Source organism: Gavia stellata, chromosome 1, assembly GCF_030936135.1.
Source record: "Gavia stellata isolate bGavSte3 chromosome 1, bGavSte3.hap2, whole genome shotgun sequence".
Classification (NCBI taxonomy): Eukaryota; Metazoa; Chordata; class Aves; order Gaviiformes; family Gaviidae; genus Gavia; species Gavia stellata.
Window position 1 is genome coordinate 102,322,705 of NC_082594.1, and position 19,779 is coordinate 102,342,483.

Sequence of the window (19,779 nt, forward strand, 5' to 3'; positions counted from 1 at the left end):
TTGAAAAAATTTAACCACTTCGATGTCTGTCAAGTTTGTTTATAATTAGCCACTGGGTTCAAAGAATACTAAGATACAGACTGATAGACAGAGAATGTGATTATAATCCCCACTGATTCAGGAAATCAAGCAAAAAGAAAAAAAAAAAAAAGGAAAAAGATTTACATCAGGAAAGTCAGTTAAAAGGAATAGGTAAAAGGGCAAAACATTTGCAAATAGCATGGACATTAAGATACCATGTTCAAGGCTCAGAAAACACATACCACTAAGAAGAAACACCAGGTTCTAAGATGGCTGCCCAACAAGCTAGTATGGTTACTCAGCAAAATCAAGGTAGCTGCCAGAGATAACAAAACAAAGCATACCCGAAGTATAAAAATAGAAAAGAAGAACTTCTAGCAAATTAAGTAAGTAGCTATTGGCTTGTGTTACTGTGCTTAAGGGAAAGCTTCTAAAAGGTTATAAAAGCCAACTATAAAAACTCTTTCAAATGTCTCAAAAGAAAAAAAAAACACCAACACCTAGCCAGATTTAGCAAAGCCAATGAAGAAGCAAGACAACAGTCACTATTAAAAGTGATCTTTACAACTGAAACTATATACATCAAATACAGTAAAAGGCTTATATACTCTAGTTCCTCTTTAACTGAAAACAGAAATGGGTTTAAAATGAAAATAAAACCAAAAAATGAAGAGTAACAGGTTGCCAAACCCATACAGTGCTAATCCATAGTTCATCAATTTTGTATTTGAACTACTAGCTGTGCTGTGCAATCCATCCTTTAATCAACATCCATGCTGTAAGACTGGAAGATGACAAGTGTAACACCAGTCTTTCAGAAAAGACAGTATAATGATCCTGAAAGCTACAGACAAGTCAGTCTACTCCCACGCTGGGTGAAGTAGCAGATGCTACAATAAACTGAGAGTTAGTATACATGACTAAACATGATACCATGGAAGAACCAATGCAGGAAAGAGCTGCCTCTCAAGTCTAATAGACCCAATCGCACCAATAAGCAAGTTGAAAAAGAAGATCAGGTCAACAGAAGAATACTTGCATGATTTTGAACTCTAATAAAGAAACTAAGCCAAGGCAGTGGTTGACCTTCCTGACACTACTAACTGCATACCAAAATCCTCTGATTCCAGAGACACAAGACTTAGGCCTCGAAGAGCCGATACAGTAGAGTCATATCTCACCTGTGACCGAACGTTTCATTGTGAGACCACAGTGAGGTCTGCTTCAGCAGTCCCTGCTATCTCCCTTCAACCTCCTACAGCCAGGAATTACCCAGCAGACTGCCAGCAGCAGTTAAGTTATAAAATACAAACCAAAGACAGGAGTTGTATCTGAATTGCTCACATGCAGATCCCCTGAACTAACCCAGTATGGAAAGAGACAGAAGGTCCTTGGGAACTCACAGGTTAAAGATTAGAATTAAGGAGTGAAATAAATTACCAACTTTCACAATGACAGAAAGATTCTCAGTAGCCTCCTTCAAAGTTCTCTACTAGCAATTGTTCTGTTCAGTGTGCAACAATGATCTGGAAGAGATTGAAAAGTAACAAGACAGCTTCTGGAGATGGTGCCAGCTAGTCATGGTATTAAAATAAAAAAACTGACTGTGAAGAGCTTTAGAAGAATCTCACAAAACTGAGTGATCTGGCAATGAAGAAGCAGAGGAAATTCAAATGTTAATGAATACAGAGTAGTGTACATGGGGAATAAAAATAATCCTAACTAAACACACACAGTCCTGAGCTCTAAAATGGTTAATAGATTTATGGAAGGATGTTGGTATTACTGTGGAAAGTGTTCTAAAACATTGACTCAGATCTAAGCTGTAATCAAAGAGGCAATACAGTGTTAGGAATCAATTAAAAAATTGAAAAATAATTTAGAACAAAAGAGAAAAGCATTATTATGGCACTGTATAAATCTGTCATGTTGCTACATCTTCAACTGTGTGACATTCTCATCATCTTAGAATAAAACAGAGCAAAAGTAAATAAAGTACAAAGCAGAGTGAGGGGATGATCAGAAGTGTTAAGACATTTCCTAACATTTAGCCATTTAGCATCTAGGAGGCTTTCTACCCTTTTCCCCGCCCCCCCCCCCCCCCCTTTTTTTTTATTTTCCCAAAAGCAGAGCTCCTAAAGCTTGTATAAAAAAACCATATTGTTACACAGACTGCAATGAAACAGGCCTCTCTATGTATATTGTGATCTTTTAAGGAGTACACAAGCCAAACTACACTCCATCTAAGTCAGAAGATGGAGGTAGTAAAAAGTTTTCATTGCAGTCCTGTAATAGGGCTGCAAAGTGCTGCCTCTGTTGAGAGTGTGCAAGATAAGAAGCCTGAATGTTGTTCATAACTCCATTGTCACTAACACAAAGGATCATGCAACAGTCAGGAATTAGCTGGACCAAGCAATGTCTTGGTTATGCCTCTGACATGTCACAAACTGATCTGGAAAGAAAACATTTATTAATAAGCTTTTATAACTCCATAGCATATAACCTCATGGTAACACCTCTCTGATAACAGCACACAATACATCTCCATTTTTGCTTGCTCACCTGGTAATTTCTTTTCCAGTTGCTGCTGTTCTTCTTCTAATGCCGGTTCTTCTGGTAACCTTTGGTCTACAGATACTGAACTTACAGCAGATATGCCACTACCAGAGCGTACTCTTCTGTCAATAAAATGATAATTCCAAGTTGCTTAAAAGAACCTATGCCTGCCAAATTTATTTATGATTTAATTATGAAATCATAAATTAAATGCAATAATGTAATGTTTAATGATATTTAATGTTCCCTCAGTGTTGTCCAGAGGATTTTACTCAGCCGTTGCCATTAAGATAACAGTATCCTCCAGAGTCCCAATAGCACACGCTGGTGACCTGAGAAACCTAGTTCAAAGTTCACAGCATCGTGCAACTTACAGATGTGTTTAATCCTGACCCTAAGATCTCTTACTTGTGACCAGTCTGAAGTTGGGGAAATGCCGACTTAAACTATAACAAAGGTTGCAAAGGCAGAGGAAGGGCTCACTATAGTCAAGCTAAAAACAAGACCCCACATGGAATAAGCAAAAAAATTGTAATCTTCAGGAAGATACTTAAAGAACACGAAGCTATGACTGTATGTAAATATTTCTTTCCATTGCTGTTACCGTCTTCCCACCCATTTCTCCACAAAAAAGTGAAATAGAGAAACAGAAGTAATGACTCACCACTACTATTCACAGATACAACTGAATCAAAAGATATCTGAATTTGCTACAGTGTAAATTCATAGCATGTTTTGAATTCCAATACATCCCATTTGCTCTACAGAAGTATAAGCTTGAACTATAACACTTTAAATTTATATGGCCAGACTGAGTAAGTTTTGGAAGGTACACTAGCATAAAACACTGACCAAAACTGTATTCTTACAAGGAATTCTTGCTACTTCTAGCATCCAGTACTTGTAATAAAACCAAAAAGCTAGGCAAGCATTTCCCAACAAGAAGGCACTCTATGCCATAGATGCAGTACAAAAAGGAGAGGGGTTACTTTTCAATCTCTTGTACTTTATACTCAGAGGAGAGCTTTCCCAAAAGAAATAAAAATTTAGGAGCGAGATTCCAGAATTATAACCAGTTACCTAAATGAAGGTGGAATATACTCTGGAGGCAGTACAGGTGGCAGCGGCTGACCAGACATAGCTACATCAATTAAGTGCATAGCCAGAATAAACTCTTCAGCTGTAAGTTTTCCATCTTGATCAATATCGGAAAGATTCCTTTTTAAAGGAAAGGTACAAAGTAAGTAAATTCTTAAATTGTAAAAATCCCTGTTAAAAAGCATAGTTTTAACGTATTCAGTTCCAAATTAATTCAATGTTTCACTATTTTTTTTTCACACGACTGTTTCCTCAAAACAAACAAAAAGCAAAAACCAAGTACTTCACTATTTCCCAAATTTCTCATGCGTGTCTGCTTTGAAACTATCCTTATAGCCATGGCTTCTACTTCACTTGCTCTTTGAGTGCTGCCTGTACCATATGCTGTATAAGTAACTTTAATCAATGGAGTTTTCTTGAACACCTTGTGAACATCCGCTACACAGTATCATTTAGAAAAGAATCAGCTCAGATGTTTGGTAGGACTTTCTGGTTTGGTCTCCTTCTTCCCTGGAGGCTCCTATCTCACATTTCAGAGCACACATTTGTATTAAAATCAAAGCCATTAACATTCTAGTTCCTGACAAGCACAAAAATATTTTAGCATTATGCACATATTAAAAATTACGGAGTAACGTCTCTGGATGGCCTACAGATGCACAAAATGCTTTTACTCATATTAAGGTGGCATTGGACAAAATTTAACAGCCTCAACATCAGGTTTTTTTCTCTAGCATACTGCAGTCTAACAATGCAGGAAAATTTCCCATGATTCCATGAAAATCAAAGGTAAGCAACTGATACATTCTTTTGATGTCTCAAGGTACAGGACTTTGTTTATGGGATTTAAATTCGGAAGACAGTTATAGCCCCATTTGATCCATGTTTGTGTTAGTGAACTCCTCAGCTGGGGCACAAGAACAAGCCAGTAGAATGAAAACCTAGCATGAAATTGATATAATTGATCAGCTATCCTAACAGTCTGGGTCCACACCTTTGTTATGGAAATAACAAAACTACAGCTACAGAATAGCTGACACCCTGCACTTCAGTACTTCACTTGTGTGTTTATGAGTCAGTGAATCCACTCCCCATACAGACTGACAAATCTTGCCCCAGAGAACAGCCACAGCAGTTCCACTGCCAGAGAGTAAGTATCAGGAAAGGGAGCAATACTTAGGACAACAAAAGCTGTAAAATCCATCCCTTATCTCAACGGACTTGGCAGTTTTGAATGTCAAAAATTAAGAGAGTTCTGTTTAGAACTCCTGGAGTACACTGACGTCATTCCCCTGCCCACACAACCTACTCAAGTGCTGGCAAAAAGCAGAGTATTTTTTGGCTAATCATCTGCTGGATGATTGGATTGATTTTTTTTTTTTTTTCCTTATAGTAGCTTTGCTAGAAAACAGAGAAGAAAGTACTTTTTAAGATACAAGAAAAACATCAGTGCTTAGCAAAAAAAGCAAATGCCATTGAATCGCCACGTTAGAGTGACAACCCAACTGACATCCTCATGCAGAAGTTAGATGGGTTAGTGAGTTGACAATGGTTTTCAAGCAATGACTTATGAAGTATAAAAGTTAATTAGAAATAACTTGTAGAGGGCAACTGGAAATTAAAAATATACAGAAGCAGCATGAAGGCCATTTGAGAAGTCACCAAAGATAACCATAAATCAACAATAACCAAGTACTACCCAAGTAATAAAGTAGAAACATTACACAGTACGTAGGAAAGCATGACCTTCCAAAGCATGAGGGAGGAGAGAGGCTAATTCATGTGACAATAAGAACACAATAAACTTCAGCAAACAAGAAGTTGAAAGGAAAAAGAGAAGCCAAGACAAATCCTTTTAAAATCCATTATTTTAAACGCATGTAACTTCAGCCCCTTGGAAACAGGCCCTTAGAAACTCACATAAAAGGCAGACAAGCCCCAGAGAAAGTATGGTTCTGGATTAAGCTTTGTTTTGTACTACCTGTGCAAACGTATAAGTTTTACTGGTGCTGTATCACATATGGCCAGAGATATAGAAGACATAGGAGGCTGAACATTTGGTCTCCCTAAAAACCCCATAATTGAAACCCACCTTACGAAATGTCTATGTGCATAGTGTAAAAGACGCTCTTTTTTACTTTTGCAAAGTAATATTAATATAAGCATAGCAGTGCAGGTTTTGTTTTGTAAAGTTACACATTAAAAAGACCAACGTATAATGATTTATCAGTGGAGGGAGATTAAAAAGGGAGAAAAACCCCACAGTATAGAGGTTTAAATACAGTTTCCAGTCTGGTAGAAATTGATAAATTTATTTTTACCATATTGTAGCCAGCTGAGCCTGGGGTAAACTTGACTGCATAAGAATAGTTCTTGCTTGTGGACCTAACAAAGTGAAACAAGGATTAACGAACAAATAAGCAACTTTATCCTTTTCTTGCATTACCAAGTAGCTACTGCACAAGCAGAGCTTAGTTCTGAACAGGTAACACTGAGGAGATGTTACCAGCATGAACAGGCTACACATACTGCTATCCCTAGGCCCTCCACCCGCCCCCGAAAGGAAAATATGAAAAAATGCACAACCCTTCCCTTCTCCACAACAATCACTCAGACTGAAAAAAAAAAAAAAAGCTATGAAAGGCAAAGAGATGCTCCCAGAACTAGTAAAACTAAGCCAGTGTACCATTCTAGTTTCTTTCTGAAACTGGATAGGCACCCTCATCAGTGGATGAACTGAACACTGTAAATGGCTGCACAATTTTTCACATAACCCATTGTACCCTTTCCAAGAATCATTTCCCAGTGCCAACCTACTTTGCAGAAAACAGAGGAAAGAAGGTGATAAAATGATCCCAGCTAAGATAAATATTTGCTCCTAAACACAATCATTAAGCGGTTGGGAGATTTGAACAGAAAAATATTGATGGCGACAGCAGAGAGAAATGAAAGTCTCTTACTATCTGAATAGCATTTTAAATGCTATTATAATTGGCCTTCTATAGTTCGAAAAAAGGAGACAACAAAAACTGCTTCAATACCTGTTAAGTGTCCACTCATTGTTTTATCATGGCTATTGAACAGCTGTCTGTACTTCAGTCTTGATGACTGAGGTACAGCCCACTCTGCCACAGGAGGCACACTAGAATTAGAAAAAGGATAAGGAGGGGGGGAAATACAGTTTTAAGTGTAATCACATGAAGCTAACAGGTATAACAGGATGAAGTGCTGCACAGAGATCAAGTTTTATGCCTGAAATGGTTCTTTTCACAAATGTTCCCTTCTATTCCTGAAATCACAACAGCTTTGATTTCCTGTTTGAAAACATTTATCATAATTCAGTGTCTTAGAAGATATTTTTTGGTACAGTTGAATGACAGGCCTAAGAGTTTTGCATTTTTCTTTAGTTTAGAGGAGCTAAAAGCTTTTACCTAAACATATAATAGGAAATGCCTTACCACAGTCAGCAGAAGTAATATCTCATTTTACCCTGTCTTTAACTGGTTGTCTTAGCCAAATAATTCATAAGCTCTTTAAGGAAAACAAGCATAAAATATGCTGAAAACATCGAAAAAAGTGTGAAAAAGCTACACTTGAAAGCAATCAAAGTTTCTAGTAATGGAACTCAACTGACAAATGTAATATTCCCGCTTCTAATTCATCCACATAATAGGTTGAGTGCTGTTATTTGTAGCTATAATTTCCCACGCTTGAAGGCTGACAAGTCTTCATACCGAAAAACAATGAGCACAGTTTTTCTGTCTTTAGGTACATACAAACTTTGTCCTTTTTTGTTAAGGTTTGGGGGGGAAAAAAAAAAAAAGCAGCCAAATTAAACAGGCATTTGTAACAGCATACCAAATTACAGTTAAAAAAAATTAACCAAAACCACCAAATCCCTTTTCCCTAGTCAACTGAGCAGATAGCATGGTAAGATCTGAGAAGGATTATATGAATACTCTACTAATTGACCTCATATCCTATTCTAACATGACAAGACCCAAAAAAGCTAATTCTGCTATTTCTATTTTCTATTTCCAAACTGTTGTGCTTTAATAATACTCTTTCATGAGAGCAAAGCAAAAACAAACTGCCTATTAAATAATGAAAACAAGAACTGAAACTTTTTTAAAAAAAGAAAAAGAACTATTTAAGTTTTATCCATGTGAATTCCTCCCTCACACATTAAGTCTACTTTTGTCTTACATATGTATGTACCTTGATCTGTGAAGTAAGGTTACTGTACATGAAGTAATGAAACCATCCCTCATGGATATTCAAATGGTAGTTTTGGAAGAAAAAATGCTGGAGGACAAAACACTTGACTCATGTATGCCAAACACCATGTATGCCAAGAGTTCACCACTGGTGACTCGGCAGAGTGATAAAAGCACTGCAAGTGGAATTTTGTATTTCATCCTTCTCAAAATTCAAAATAATTCTCATCTAGGAAAAAAAATACTTCAACTTTACATTTCAATTTAATGGACTTAGCTCTTCTTCCTCGCTTTCCATAAACTCTGCAAATCAATTACCTCGCTATCTGTTTTCTCCAAAATAAAACTTGAAGATACACTCCAGTTCATCACTCTGCATTAGGAGCAGTCTGTGAAGGAATATCCCCTTCAGTGCTGGCAGACGTTTCAGAGTTACTGAAGTAACTGCAATCAAGCTAAGGAAGCTTCAACCCCGGCCCAAGCAGATTCAGAGAACCATGCAATTTCACCTCAGAAAAGAAGTCATCTCACCTAAGGTTCAGGCCTCTGTTGGCAACAAAAGTGACCAGCAAGATTCATATATAGTTAACCTCAAAACTATGACAGCCCTCTTGTGGAATATCTAGAAGCCATTTCAGCTGAAGTTCCCTGAACTTCATCCATTATAAATACTAAAAGTGTTGTTATAGACAAAGCATATGACTTCTTATACCTCTGGAAATTATATCAGAGCATCACTACTATGTCCCTGACAGTACTAGATTTCAAAGAGAAAAAGAATTGTTCTTTTTGAAAGGTATTTAAGCCTATTTGCCAATAATCAGTAGTGTCGCTTATCTAATACCAGCGCACAAGAAAAACCCGCAGAAGAAAAACAAAAATAAAAATAGATAATAAAATAATGTCCCAACCCATTTGCTTCTTGCAAAAAAATCTGTAGTATAGACCTGTGAGAAAGTTTAGATTTATAAAGACTTTGGGAAAGTAATATCTTACCTCCTCTAATGAAGTTTTATTTTGTTAGATACATTTCTTCAGACCATAGTAAAATACATTCTGCCTGATCATATATTTTCCTAGGCCTTGAAATAATCTAAAAGCTTTTCAGGTGATTTTTCATGCAGAACTTGAAGAATATATAAGAAGCAGTTATGTGAAGTGCATTTAAAATATGAGAACTATTAAATATTTTGCTTTTAAAAACAATCCTAGAGTTGCTAATTTGAAATAATATTACTTGGTATGTTTTCACACTACCAGGAGGAGTGCCTGTGCAGTATTACACAATGCAGATTATGTTTACAGCAGCAAATGCTTTTCCAAAAACTACATTTTCAGAAGTCTGAAAACAGTGTCAACACATACTGTAATAGTTAATTATTGTATTTCCATGATTCACCACTCATGGAGCATTCCTTGTAAAACCACAGCATCCTATGAAATCCTGAAGTAGTATCTCAGCAGGAATTGATTTCTGCAAGTAAATATTATTTCAGAAAACAACTCTGTGAACGAGAAGTAGTTTTTCTAACTCTGGGGAACCAGATGCACACATACACTCATTCCATACCAACTTACCTAGCCACATCAAACGATTGTGCCTTTTGCAGTTTTGCATTTAGCTGCGATCCTGGACCAGATCTACTAAAGGAAGAACTCTTTGGCAATGTGGCTGTAAATAAAAGAATACATGGATTTATTAGTATTAACATTTTAAACTGTAGAATTTCAATGACATTCATTTAGTTCTTAACATCAAATACAAGCATTATGGTTCTTTGATGGTATCCCTTTTAAAAATACTAAGATAAGTTAACAGTGTCTAACAAAATAGATGAAAACACACAGGCACGTCTCTCATGTCTTTTTACTTTTGCGGTTTTATGCAAACACTGTTGATATCAAATTATATAGTGATTAATGTTAGAAATCATATGTCTTCCAGTATTTTAAAGTAATTCCAACAAATAGCAGCACTTCAATAGTTATACAAAGATAGGAGAGGACAAATTTCTAGGTAACAGTTTATTGGCAAGCTAGATTTATCACACTACAGTTATAACAGGGCTAATATTTTGCTCAACATGACTGACTGCTACAGTATAGTACATCCACGTTTCTTCTTTTAACTTGTATAAAAGTTTGCTTACCAATTACAATGGGCTAAACCAAAGTACAGTCCTTACCCAAAGTCATTCTTTAAAGTAAGTTAGAATGGCTAATTCCATGTCTACTGTTCTCTGGATCCAAAGAAAATGGAAAAATAGTTTGTTAATAGCAAGAGAGTAAACAGAGTCTCAGTATATAGCATACCAGGATGAGCAAAAGCAGGCAGAGGCTGTATAACAGCAGGAGCTCCATTAGCCAGGGGAGGTACTGCTGCTGCAGGAACAGAAGATACTAATGGTGGAGACATTCCTACTACTGGAATAGATGCCATTGGCACCGGGGCAACAGTTGTAAGAGATGGCATGCTGGCAATGCCCCCAATACCTATGGGCAAGAAAAGGAGAAATTTTTTCTAATTTAGAGACTCCTAATATGATATAACAATTTAACTGCAGCCTGCAACCCCGCAGTAAATGCAGAATTAAAGAGCAAATTGAAATGGTAACTTCCACACACCCCTTGAAAGAACTCTTACAGTCCACTGCACCATTAGCGTGGCGGGGGAACATAAAACAATGCAGAGGGAACAACATACTACTTTATAATGTATGCATATAAGATCGCTCTGGATGCAACACTGACCAAAAAAGTCTATTAGCATTTGCTGAAGGAAAGAATTGTTTGCCTTGAACTAAATGAAGAGCAGCACTGTCAACTTCCAGTGAGTAATGAACCCAAAGTCTACATTTAGCCGCAGCTGAAAAGAATAAGCTTCAGGATAACTGCTTGCAGCCTATTGTCAAGATGAAACAGTGCAAAGCTAATAGGGTAAAGCAGAGTAATGAGGTATTTTAGGTGTAAGCACAGTTGCATGGATAACAGGGAGGTTAAGGAGGTCCAGTCGTGCCAATGGGAAGAATGAGGCTGTGTGCAAACAGCTGAGATCAAGTCTACACTGAATGAGAAAAAAGAAAAATCACAGATTTTGCTGGTTTTCTTGAGAGTTTGAGTTTACTATGCCTTTTCTCACTTAAACCAGTATTTATTCTGTTTGATTTCACTGATTTCTTACAGTCAAAAATAAAACTGTTTGTAAAACTTGTGGAAGCAACAACTGATCAAACAACATAGTTATACACAGTTCACCAAATGCACTATTCCCTTTTCTTAAGGGCAGCAGTGATTCTCAGGCACCAATCAATTTGAGCCAGAGCAACAACAACTAAAACAGAAAGGTAAAGAACCTCTCACAGCACAACACAGCAGAACATCAAGGTGTCAAACATGAGGTTCAGCTTCATTTTATTTTCTTCTCACTATCCCTTTTTCCCTACTTTTTTCCTTGTAAATGATAGTGACCTTGGCAGTACTAACCACAAGAACTGAATCAGCAGCTGTTCTAGCTAATACCAGTGCAGCATTGTTCATAAAATAAAAGCAGAGCATAAAAAGGGTGCTTTACTACTATGATTTGTAAAAAGTCAAGAAAAACATAGCTAATCTTGCCAAAGCAGAAGATCCTTTAATAAAAAAATAGAGATAAATAACAATGGTTTAAATAAAAAAATCCATCATTCAGAATGCACTAGCCCTGCTACCTGATCCATCTTTTCTCCCCGCAATCACTTCTGTTTGGAACATATGGGGAGCAGTATAAGACCTGAAGCAAACAGGACCTCAACTTATGTTATTCAATATGGTTGGGTGCTAAAAGCTCATTGAGATTTTTTTTGGAGCAGGTGCGTGCATGTGCAAATAATTGGGTTTGAGTCCATGTACCTTTACAAGTACCTTTTCCTAAAAGTTTCTTTTAGAAACTGCAAAACAATCAAATTCAACTTAGGTTGCTACAATATAATCTAACAAGGAGGAAAACAAAGAGCTTACCAAATCCTGGTGCACTAGGCAGAGCAATAGGTGGCTGCTTCATGACAGCAGGCAGTGCAGATGGGAGTTGATAACCTTGTAGTTTTAATTTGATAAGTTTCATCGCTATTGAAAACTCCAACTGATCCATCCTCCCATCATTGTTCATGTCAGCTAGAGCCCTACAAAATAAATGATTTTCACAGTTAGATTCTTATTATGAACTTCAGGAACTGACCTAGGAGTGTGCACACACAGGCATGTATCTTCAAGACTAATTAATTTCCACTCAAAATAATTATGCCAGGCTAAAAATGGTCATGAAACAAGACACTGTTTAAACTGAGAGCTTCTTGATTTCTTTCTTGGAGTGGTTAATAAATATTTTTAAAGTCACTTTTCAACTCTTAGAGGAATTACAGTGAAGCATCTAGAGAAGGATTAAATTACAAAAACTTTGCAAAAATCACACAAATGAAACTACATGGTACTACAAACAGCACCACAGGGGATCAAAGGACAGTCTGCAAATCTGTACTTTAGCTACATTTAAAATAAAATGTTCTTTAAATCTGTGCACTTTACTAAACAGCATTACATCTGCAACTGTACAAATGTGTTTTTAGTTAAACCATAGTACTCAAGATAAAACATTGAGCCTAGACCTTGAATAGGCTTTCATGTAAAGTAGCCTGTCTGACTTAAACAGTCTTCTTTTTGTTTCTTCATTTGATGGTTAAGAAAACCATGCTCAGCAGGGAATAGGGTTGGGAGATTGGGGGGGAAGAGAAGCAGGAAGAAGAAATTTAGTTCCTACAATTGCAAACCAAAAAACAGAGTAAACGCATATTAATAATGTAATCAGTTGTAAACTGAGTTTTAAACGTTATGCTTATTTCTTTGCCTTCATTTGAAGAATTAAGTACACATTTCAGTGTTGGAATATTTTTAAGTCCATGCGTACATTTACATGTCACGGATGTGACAACACAAAGGACCCAGGCAGTCCAGTCAAACTGGAGCATTATTACTGATCAAATCCTTGTCAAGAAAAGCTTTCATGCAAGATATGTGAAAAGTTATCAAAAAAGTACTGCAATAAATTGACGGTTATTTATAATTGATACTTAAATAAGTAGACAGCCAAGTAAATGCGGTGGCAAAACATCCACAAAATGAAAACTCTCCCACCCGAACCATAAAAAACCCTAGGAAAACTCAACGAAGAGGCAGATCCCAGCAGGGGTTGCCAGAGGTCAACCATACATCTTAAGAGTTTCCCCTGGTTTAGATCACCAGTAGAATTTCCCCAAAAACGGAGACACTCCAACCCTTCCCCATACTTATAAGACAGCATTTTCAGCGGCATACGTCTTAATCCATCAGTTTTGATGTCACGAGTCTAAATAATATTACTGAAAATCTGGCAGCAGTATTTAAAGAAGACAGAGAAAGTCTGGTGAGGAAACTGTAGACTCTGAGGCTTACAGTTGAAAAGAAAAGTATGCATTGCACCACTCCCTGAAAGATGTTGAATTGCTACATACATTGAAGAACAAGTTTTGGCTGTGAGAACTTCTAGGTGTTGCTTCCTGAAGCTTCATATCACAGGGAAGTTTAATTTACATATAAAATCTGCCTGCTCTTCAGTAACTTTAAACCTTCCTCTAATCCCACTACCAGCAAGTCTCTAGAAGCCTAAATTTAGTCAAAACTGATTCTGGGACCCACATAGCATAATGTGATTCGTATTCAAGTTTCAGTCATGATCACCTAGAATGTGGTTCATTTGACAAATAATCAGTTAAAAAGATCCTGCTGTAGCAGTCGGACTTGGTATATGGTAGACCAACCAGCGGAAGGAAGAGGGAAGGCCAACATGGCAAACCTAGACCAAGAGAAGTAGCAATTTGGAATGAATACCTCCTCTTCCTTGGAGAACACCACTGCTCTAGAGTCTCAGCTTCTGATCACTCTTCCATGAAGAGCAAGCAACACACTGGTACCTTCTGATGTATTGGCAGGCTAAGTTGAAGTGGAAGATGTAATATTTTTATCTCCACTCAACTTGCAGAGATGAGTGTGAGAACCCTAGTGAAGGCAAAGGAGAGTCTCTCTCCTATGAGTGTTAAGCAACAGCAAGGATAGACTGCAATAGCTGTTAATGAAAAATGTATATTTCAAAATAAGAGGTGCAGCTGCTTCTAGAAAATAGTTAAAAACATGAAGTAGGCTTCGCGCATTTTGTTATTGAAGTTATCCATGTTCTGTTTATTCTGAAGTGCAATTGCTTTCTCTGGACATGAAAATACTAAGAGTTTATTAGCTTCCATCATATCTTTCTGTCCAGTGGGGTCTACATGCCACAAGCCACTATATGCAAACCTGCAAACAGACTGCATGTATGCAGTATATAGTGCTTTTCCTCCTATACAATGAAACAGGTATAAACATGAAAAAAGACGTGTTTGCACCTCTCTAAAATTTTCTCTACATCAGAAATGTTTATATCAACTTAAAATTCCTGTAAAAATCAATTTTGAAGGAATTCCTAGTTTAAATAAGACAATTAAGAATATCCACTCTATTTTTCAACATTAGCATGTAAGTGTCCCACAACATGCTGTAGAATTTTTGCTGCCCAAAATCACTCAGGCTTACAAGGAACAGTATTACTCAGTACATTTTCATTTTCTTCTTCATACACCTTTTACTTTTTACAACCAAAACAGTTCATGTAACATCCATTAGTCATCACCTATAAACCATGATGTTAGATTTCTAGAAGTCTTATTTGGGAGAAATACATGCTGCAAGTCTTACAAACCCGAAACATTCAAGAGGCAAAAGGTATCTGGAGTGTTAGAATGTCAGAAACTTAATGGCTAAATGTATTTCCTGAAGTGCTCCTTTTTGTGGGTTTTGCACTAGAAAGTAAACCAATATACAGTGAATGAATACTGAGGGTAAGAAAGCCTCATTAGAAAATTAGAGAGTATTAAGAACAATGGAAACAAGGAGGAGATAATTAGCTTCATTTAATTAATGCTTACAAGCAGACACCACACCTTTCTGAAGGCAATTAAAGAAAATTCAAAAATATTCAAGAGGGAAAACGTGTGAGGTTTTTAATGAAAGTTTAGTTCAACACTTGCTTAGCCATTCTTCTGTCAGATGCACAGTGGAAATAGGCAGTAAAAACCAGACTTAAATAGCTAGAAAGCTGAGGATGTGCATAGGAACAAAGCTAGAGAAATTGATCTGGATAAACCTATTCTAGTAGATTTTTGACTGTACTCCAAGCAGTCAGTGGTCCTCCCAAAGACGACTCCTTCCTCAACATACGGAGAAGTCAGTCAGCTCCATAGTGACCAACTGGCACCAACAACTCAAATAAATAGTCACAATGTTCCTTACATCTTTGCATTTAAGAAAAGTAATTACACAAATTGTATTTATAAAAGTCTTATTTGTTCAACCTAAGTGGCTTCTACACCTGGAAATACTTTGATTTATAAAATGTAAGCCTTTCTATTACTAAAGCACAGGCAGAGTCCCTCAACCTGTCATATGCATGAAAATGCAGTGAGAGTAAACAGCACACTGTAGGCAACCTTGATTCTCTGTAAGTAGGTGCTACTTACAGAGTATACTGCTAGAACACAGCAAGTCTTTGCATTCTACATGAGAAAATATTAATTGTCCAGTAATAAGAAACTTTGATGTGCACCAGTCTCATTGCTTTAATTGAGTTCCTATTCATATAATCATCAGTAGCCTTTAATTTAATGTGTGACATTCTGTTCAACTCATTTACTCTACATCAATGGTTTTGTTATTTAAATTAACAGCACAAATTTCAATGAGAAGAATTATGTACACACTACAGAATTTATACATATTTTTACAGTACGCTAACAAAAAAAAAATCAGCTTTTGTCTGACAAAATCTTCAGTGCAAAAATAGGACAAATTTCCATTTCTAATTACTGAACCTAGTGTCATGCTGTTAGATTACAGTGCAACTTTTGAATAAACATCAACTTAAATGCAGTGAGTGGCTGACAGTAAACACTACCTAATTTCACTGTTCTGCTTCTAATGAAATTTGGACGAATGTAGTATCCTTAAATTTGTTTCATTTAAGGTCTGGCCGGAACCAGTGCAGAGCAGTAAATGGATTAAACATTGACTAAATATTTATTATATTTTATAGAACAGGCCTGCGTTTACAATGGGGAGAGAATGCAGTGGGCTTTATCACAATGCTAGGTTTCAGGTGCTGACAAAATTCTTCCCCTGCAGATCTTTTCCTCCTCCTTTCTCTCCTCTTTTCTCTCCTCTTTTCTGCACAATGCAAAGACAACTTGATTATTTCTGCATTTATGAGAGGCAGAAACTGAGCATGCACAGTTTTTTCCGTGAAATATGCTTATGATTAGCCTACAAAACATCCATCTCCATGAAAATAGCACAGAGTGTTAAAACAAGGAAACCTCCTTGCAGCTCAAAAATCTGGATTTATTTAGCTTTACATTCCCATATTAGATTATACAATCCCATGTTGCATTATAAAACTCAGCCATAATGACAGAAATTAGGTCTTTAGCATCAGTCACTTAATCAATGCACGTATAGTAATAGTTATAACTCACAGAATTGCCACCCATAATCTTTCACTCCCACACTTGGACACAAATTTAAGAAGGTTGTGAGAGAACCATATGTCAGAAATAGGTAAGTCAACCAATGGCTTTAGTTTGTCCTGAAAAAATAAGTAACTCTAAGTGCATGAAAAACAGATGGCATTGATTATTTTAGTTCTCATTTAATTCCAGAGACAGACTACACAGAAGATGCTTTCTGAGGCCACCATTCATGAGGGCTTTAGAAGAAAGCCAGATTACTGCCTACTTAAAAACAGTTATCTTCCAAACCATTGCAGTCTCAATTCAAAGCCTACTTAGAGGCTTCTTAATAGATTACCAGCTTGGCAGACTCCAAAGCTTGTAAAGGGTACAACAGTAAAGAAGTTGTCATGACAAACCATAATAATTCCACTAATTTGCTCCACAGAGGTCCCAGAGACTTCTTTTTTCTTAAATGAATGATGAGTAGAAGGGACACAGGAATTCTCAATCCTAAAAACCATGGAGCTACTATTTATAAGGAATATGAATTCTGGGGAAGCTTTGATTAATACCAGAAATTAAAATAAGATATACTCCTTAGAGTCTTATCTTAGAAAACAATTACACCAACTGCAGAATATTCTCAAAGCAGCTCTTGAGGCAGAAGACATTTAACTGGTACTTCAGCTAGCTAGCTAGCATTTCTTGAAGTTCTAGTGAAAACTATTTTTCATGATACAAAAATGGCAATTCAACTTTAATCAAAATTAAAATATAAGACAGCGAAAATTGTTATACTGCTCACTTGTGCAAACAAAATTCTCTCACTCATGACATAATATGTTTGGAAACTCATAGAGATAGAGGGCTTGCTTTTTCTGCAGAGAGCTCTGAAAGCAGTATGGCCAATCACTCATTTGGCCAATCCCCCCTACAGTTCCTTTCCCAGTTGTGTTTTTCTATAACTTCCATAGAAGTTGTAGAAGTTATAAATTTTCTATAACTTCCATAGGCAACAAAACAGATGAAACTTTGTATTAGCATAAGCTTGTCTACATACAGCTGTAGGTAATCCTTTATGAAACAAATGCTAGGCTCCTATCTTGCAAACAGATTAATGTGATCAACTGTATTCAAAATAAGGAGACTCATTAAGAACAGAAAAACACTTCCAAAATACAACATACATATGCTTCCATATTTCTAGGATTAGAAAATTAATTTGAAGAGTTTTACAAGTTGCTTTAACTCAGAATAACAACTTTCCTTCCTTAAAGACTGTTGTACTTCCCCTTCTCTCCCTCTAATAATCAAATGCTATCTAAAAAAAATAATCCATCTATTCAGGAAATAAAGAATACTGATAGAAAAGAACTTTTATGCAGCTTGTATCTCTCACAGAGATTCTGGGCTTATTACTCTAGAACTCCCCCCTCTATTAAAGTACTCACGGATCTATATCAATGTTAATAGAGATTTAGATAGACAACATTAGTATATTGCTATTAATCCACAAAGCAAGTATGCCACTTTGAGATCTTACCGCTGGGAGCTAAGACAATTATTCACATTTTTCAATGCAGTCTTGAGCATATTGTGACGTCATTTGAAGGCTGCAAAGGACTTTCTGCCACTAAACAGTCTAACTTCTATTGTTTCTGTGGGACAGCAGTAATCTGTGGTAGGTTACAAACTTTCACTGATAGATCAAAAGAGTTAAATCATTCGAGTTGTGGGAAAAGAAGGGGGTTTTCCTTTCTTTTTTTTTTTCCTTTTCTTTAAGGGGTCTTACTACCATGATGCGACTATTTTCCTACTTGGTTATTCTAATTCCAACTGGGAATACATACAAGTGATCTAGATTTTTACTTAAATATTTACTTCTCTTAATTCAGAGATGATCGAAAAAAGAAGAGAGGCAATGAGAAAGGGATGTCTACATGCTTTTTTATGATTTATAAAGGCAGCATGAATAAGTTTTAGTTCAGCTTTATTTAAAAAAACATGCAAGTTCAGGTCTTGTCTCTATGACAACTACAGAACTAGTGGAATGATTCTCCCCCTCTCAAGAGGCTGAAAAACTGAATAATTCAGAGAGGAAGAGATTTTGAGTCAGACTATTTACAACTGTTTAGTTTTGTTAACACCTATTTAAAGCTAATGCCTACGGAACACTTTTGGAGAAAGGATGTCTTGTTTAAGACAAAACTTCTTTCTTTGTTTAATTAAGAGGCAAGAGAAGTTCCAAAGGGACATTTAAACTTTCACTGAGTCTTCAGCAAATAAGATAACCAGACCATGTCTGATATTTGTAAGATGAAGATTTTTTGAAAAGAAAATAAGCTATTTATTTAAAAGCCATGTAAATCCAGCCCCTCTTAAAAGACTGCATGCATGTTTCCAAAGCAATTGTATTTCTTGCAAGAAAATAATCCTCCTCTTTCTCCAGTCAGAGCAAGATTCTGCCTTTAGAAGTCCTTACTACAATAAAAAGTTTTTATAACTGCAATAAACTACTTTTTCTTTCAAACAGTTAACAACAGTTAGGAAAAGTTAACATGTTTTTCAGAAGTTATCCATCCCTCTGCTGCTTTTTCCAATCTAGAATGAAAAACAGTATTATTTCACTCTGTCTAGCACCAAAAAAGCTTTAGTAGTAATATAATTAATGTAAATTATGAATAATCTGTGTAAGTTAGCATTTCCGAGTCTGGCAAGGTCTTATAATTTGGAGCAGAAACAATTGCAATCCTGCATGAAGAAAGTGGCAGATTGTACAAATGTTTGTGATGTGTAATATAGAGCAATGGAGATCTGTCTAAACTCACCAAGGAATAGTAAAGATTTCAAGCTTTCAAGCTGTATCTCCAACTACGATGGAAACAGTCTATGCCAATCTTCATTTTTGTAACAAATTTTGCAAGTCTTGCATAGGGTCTCCCATTAGAAGATTTTTAATACTAATTACTGTGCTTAGCAATTGTATTAGTACAGTTTTAATAAAGTTGGAAGCATTTAGTAATTTAAATGAGGATTGCAAATCACCAACTTCAAAAATGCCACTTGTAAAAGGATGATACTTCCAATGACTAAACTAGTAACTTAAAAACTCAGCTAAAACATACTACAAAAAGCATATTTGCCTTGTAGACTTCTGGAAAGCACACTGACTAAATAGGTGATTTTAAATCCCAGAATGTGAAATATAGTTACTGTCCAAGTCTGTACCAAGTGTACGTTCACTCTGTGATGTAACTGCAATTCTCCCATCCCCTCCCATA

At 36.3% G+C, this 19,779-nt stretch overlaps 1 protein-coding gene across 4 annotated transcripts in view; it reads right to left on the reverse strand.

Moving 5' to 3' along the window:
• Positions 1-19,779, reverse strand: part of ITSN1 (intersectin 1) — a 137,338-nt gene that overhangs the window by 77,786 nt on the left and 39,773 nt on the right. For 3 of the 4 annotated variants that reach the window (XM_059820581.1, XM_059820588.1, XM_059820601.1), the window contains exons 5-11: positions 11,889-12,049; positions 10,206-10,385; positions 9,471-9,564; positions 6,717-6,817; positions 5,997-6,060; positions 3,658-3,795; positions 2,584-2,699 (exon numbers count right to left, since the gene is read on the reverse strand). In XM_059820581.1, the coding sequence (XP_059676564.1) occupies positions 2,584-2,699; positions 3,658-3,795; positions 5,997-6,060; positions 6,717-6,817; positions 9,471-9,564; positions 10,206-10,385; positions 11,889-12,049 (854 nt within the window). The remainder of the gene's footprint in view (positions 1-2,583; positions 2,700-3,657; positions 3,796-5,996; positions 6,061-6,716; positions 6,818-9,470; positions 9,565-10,205; positions 10,386-11,888; positions 12,050-19,779) is intronic. The other variant, XM_059820594.1, reaches the window with a different exon arrangement.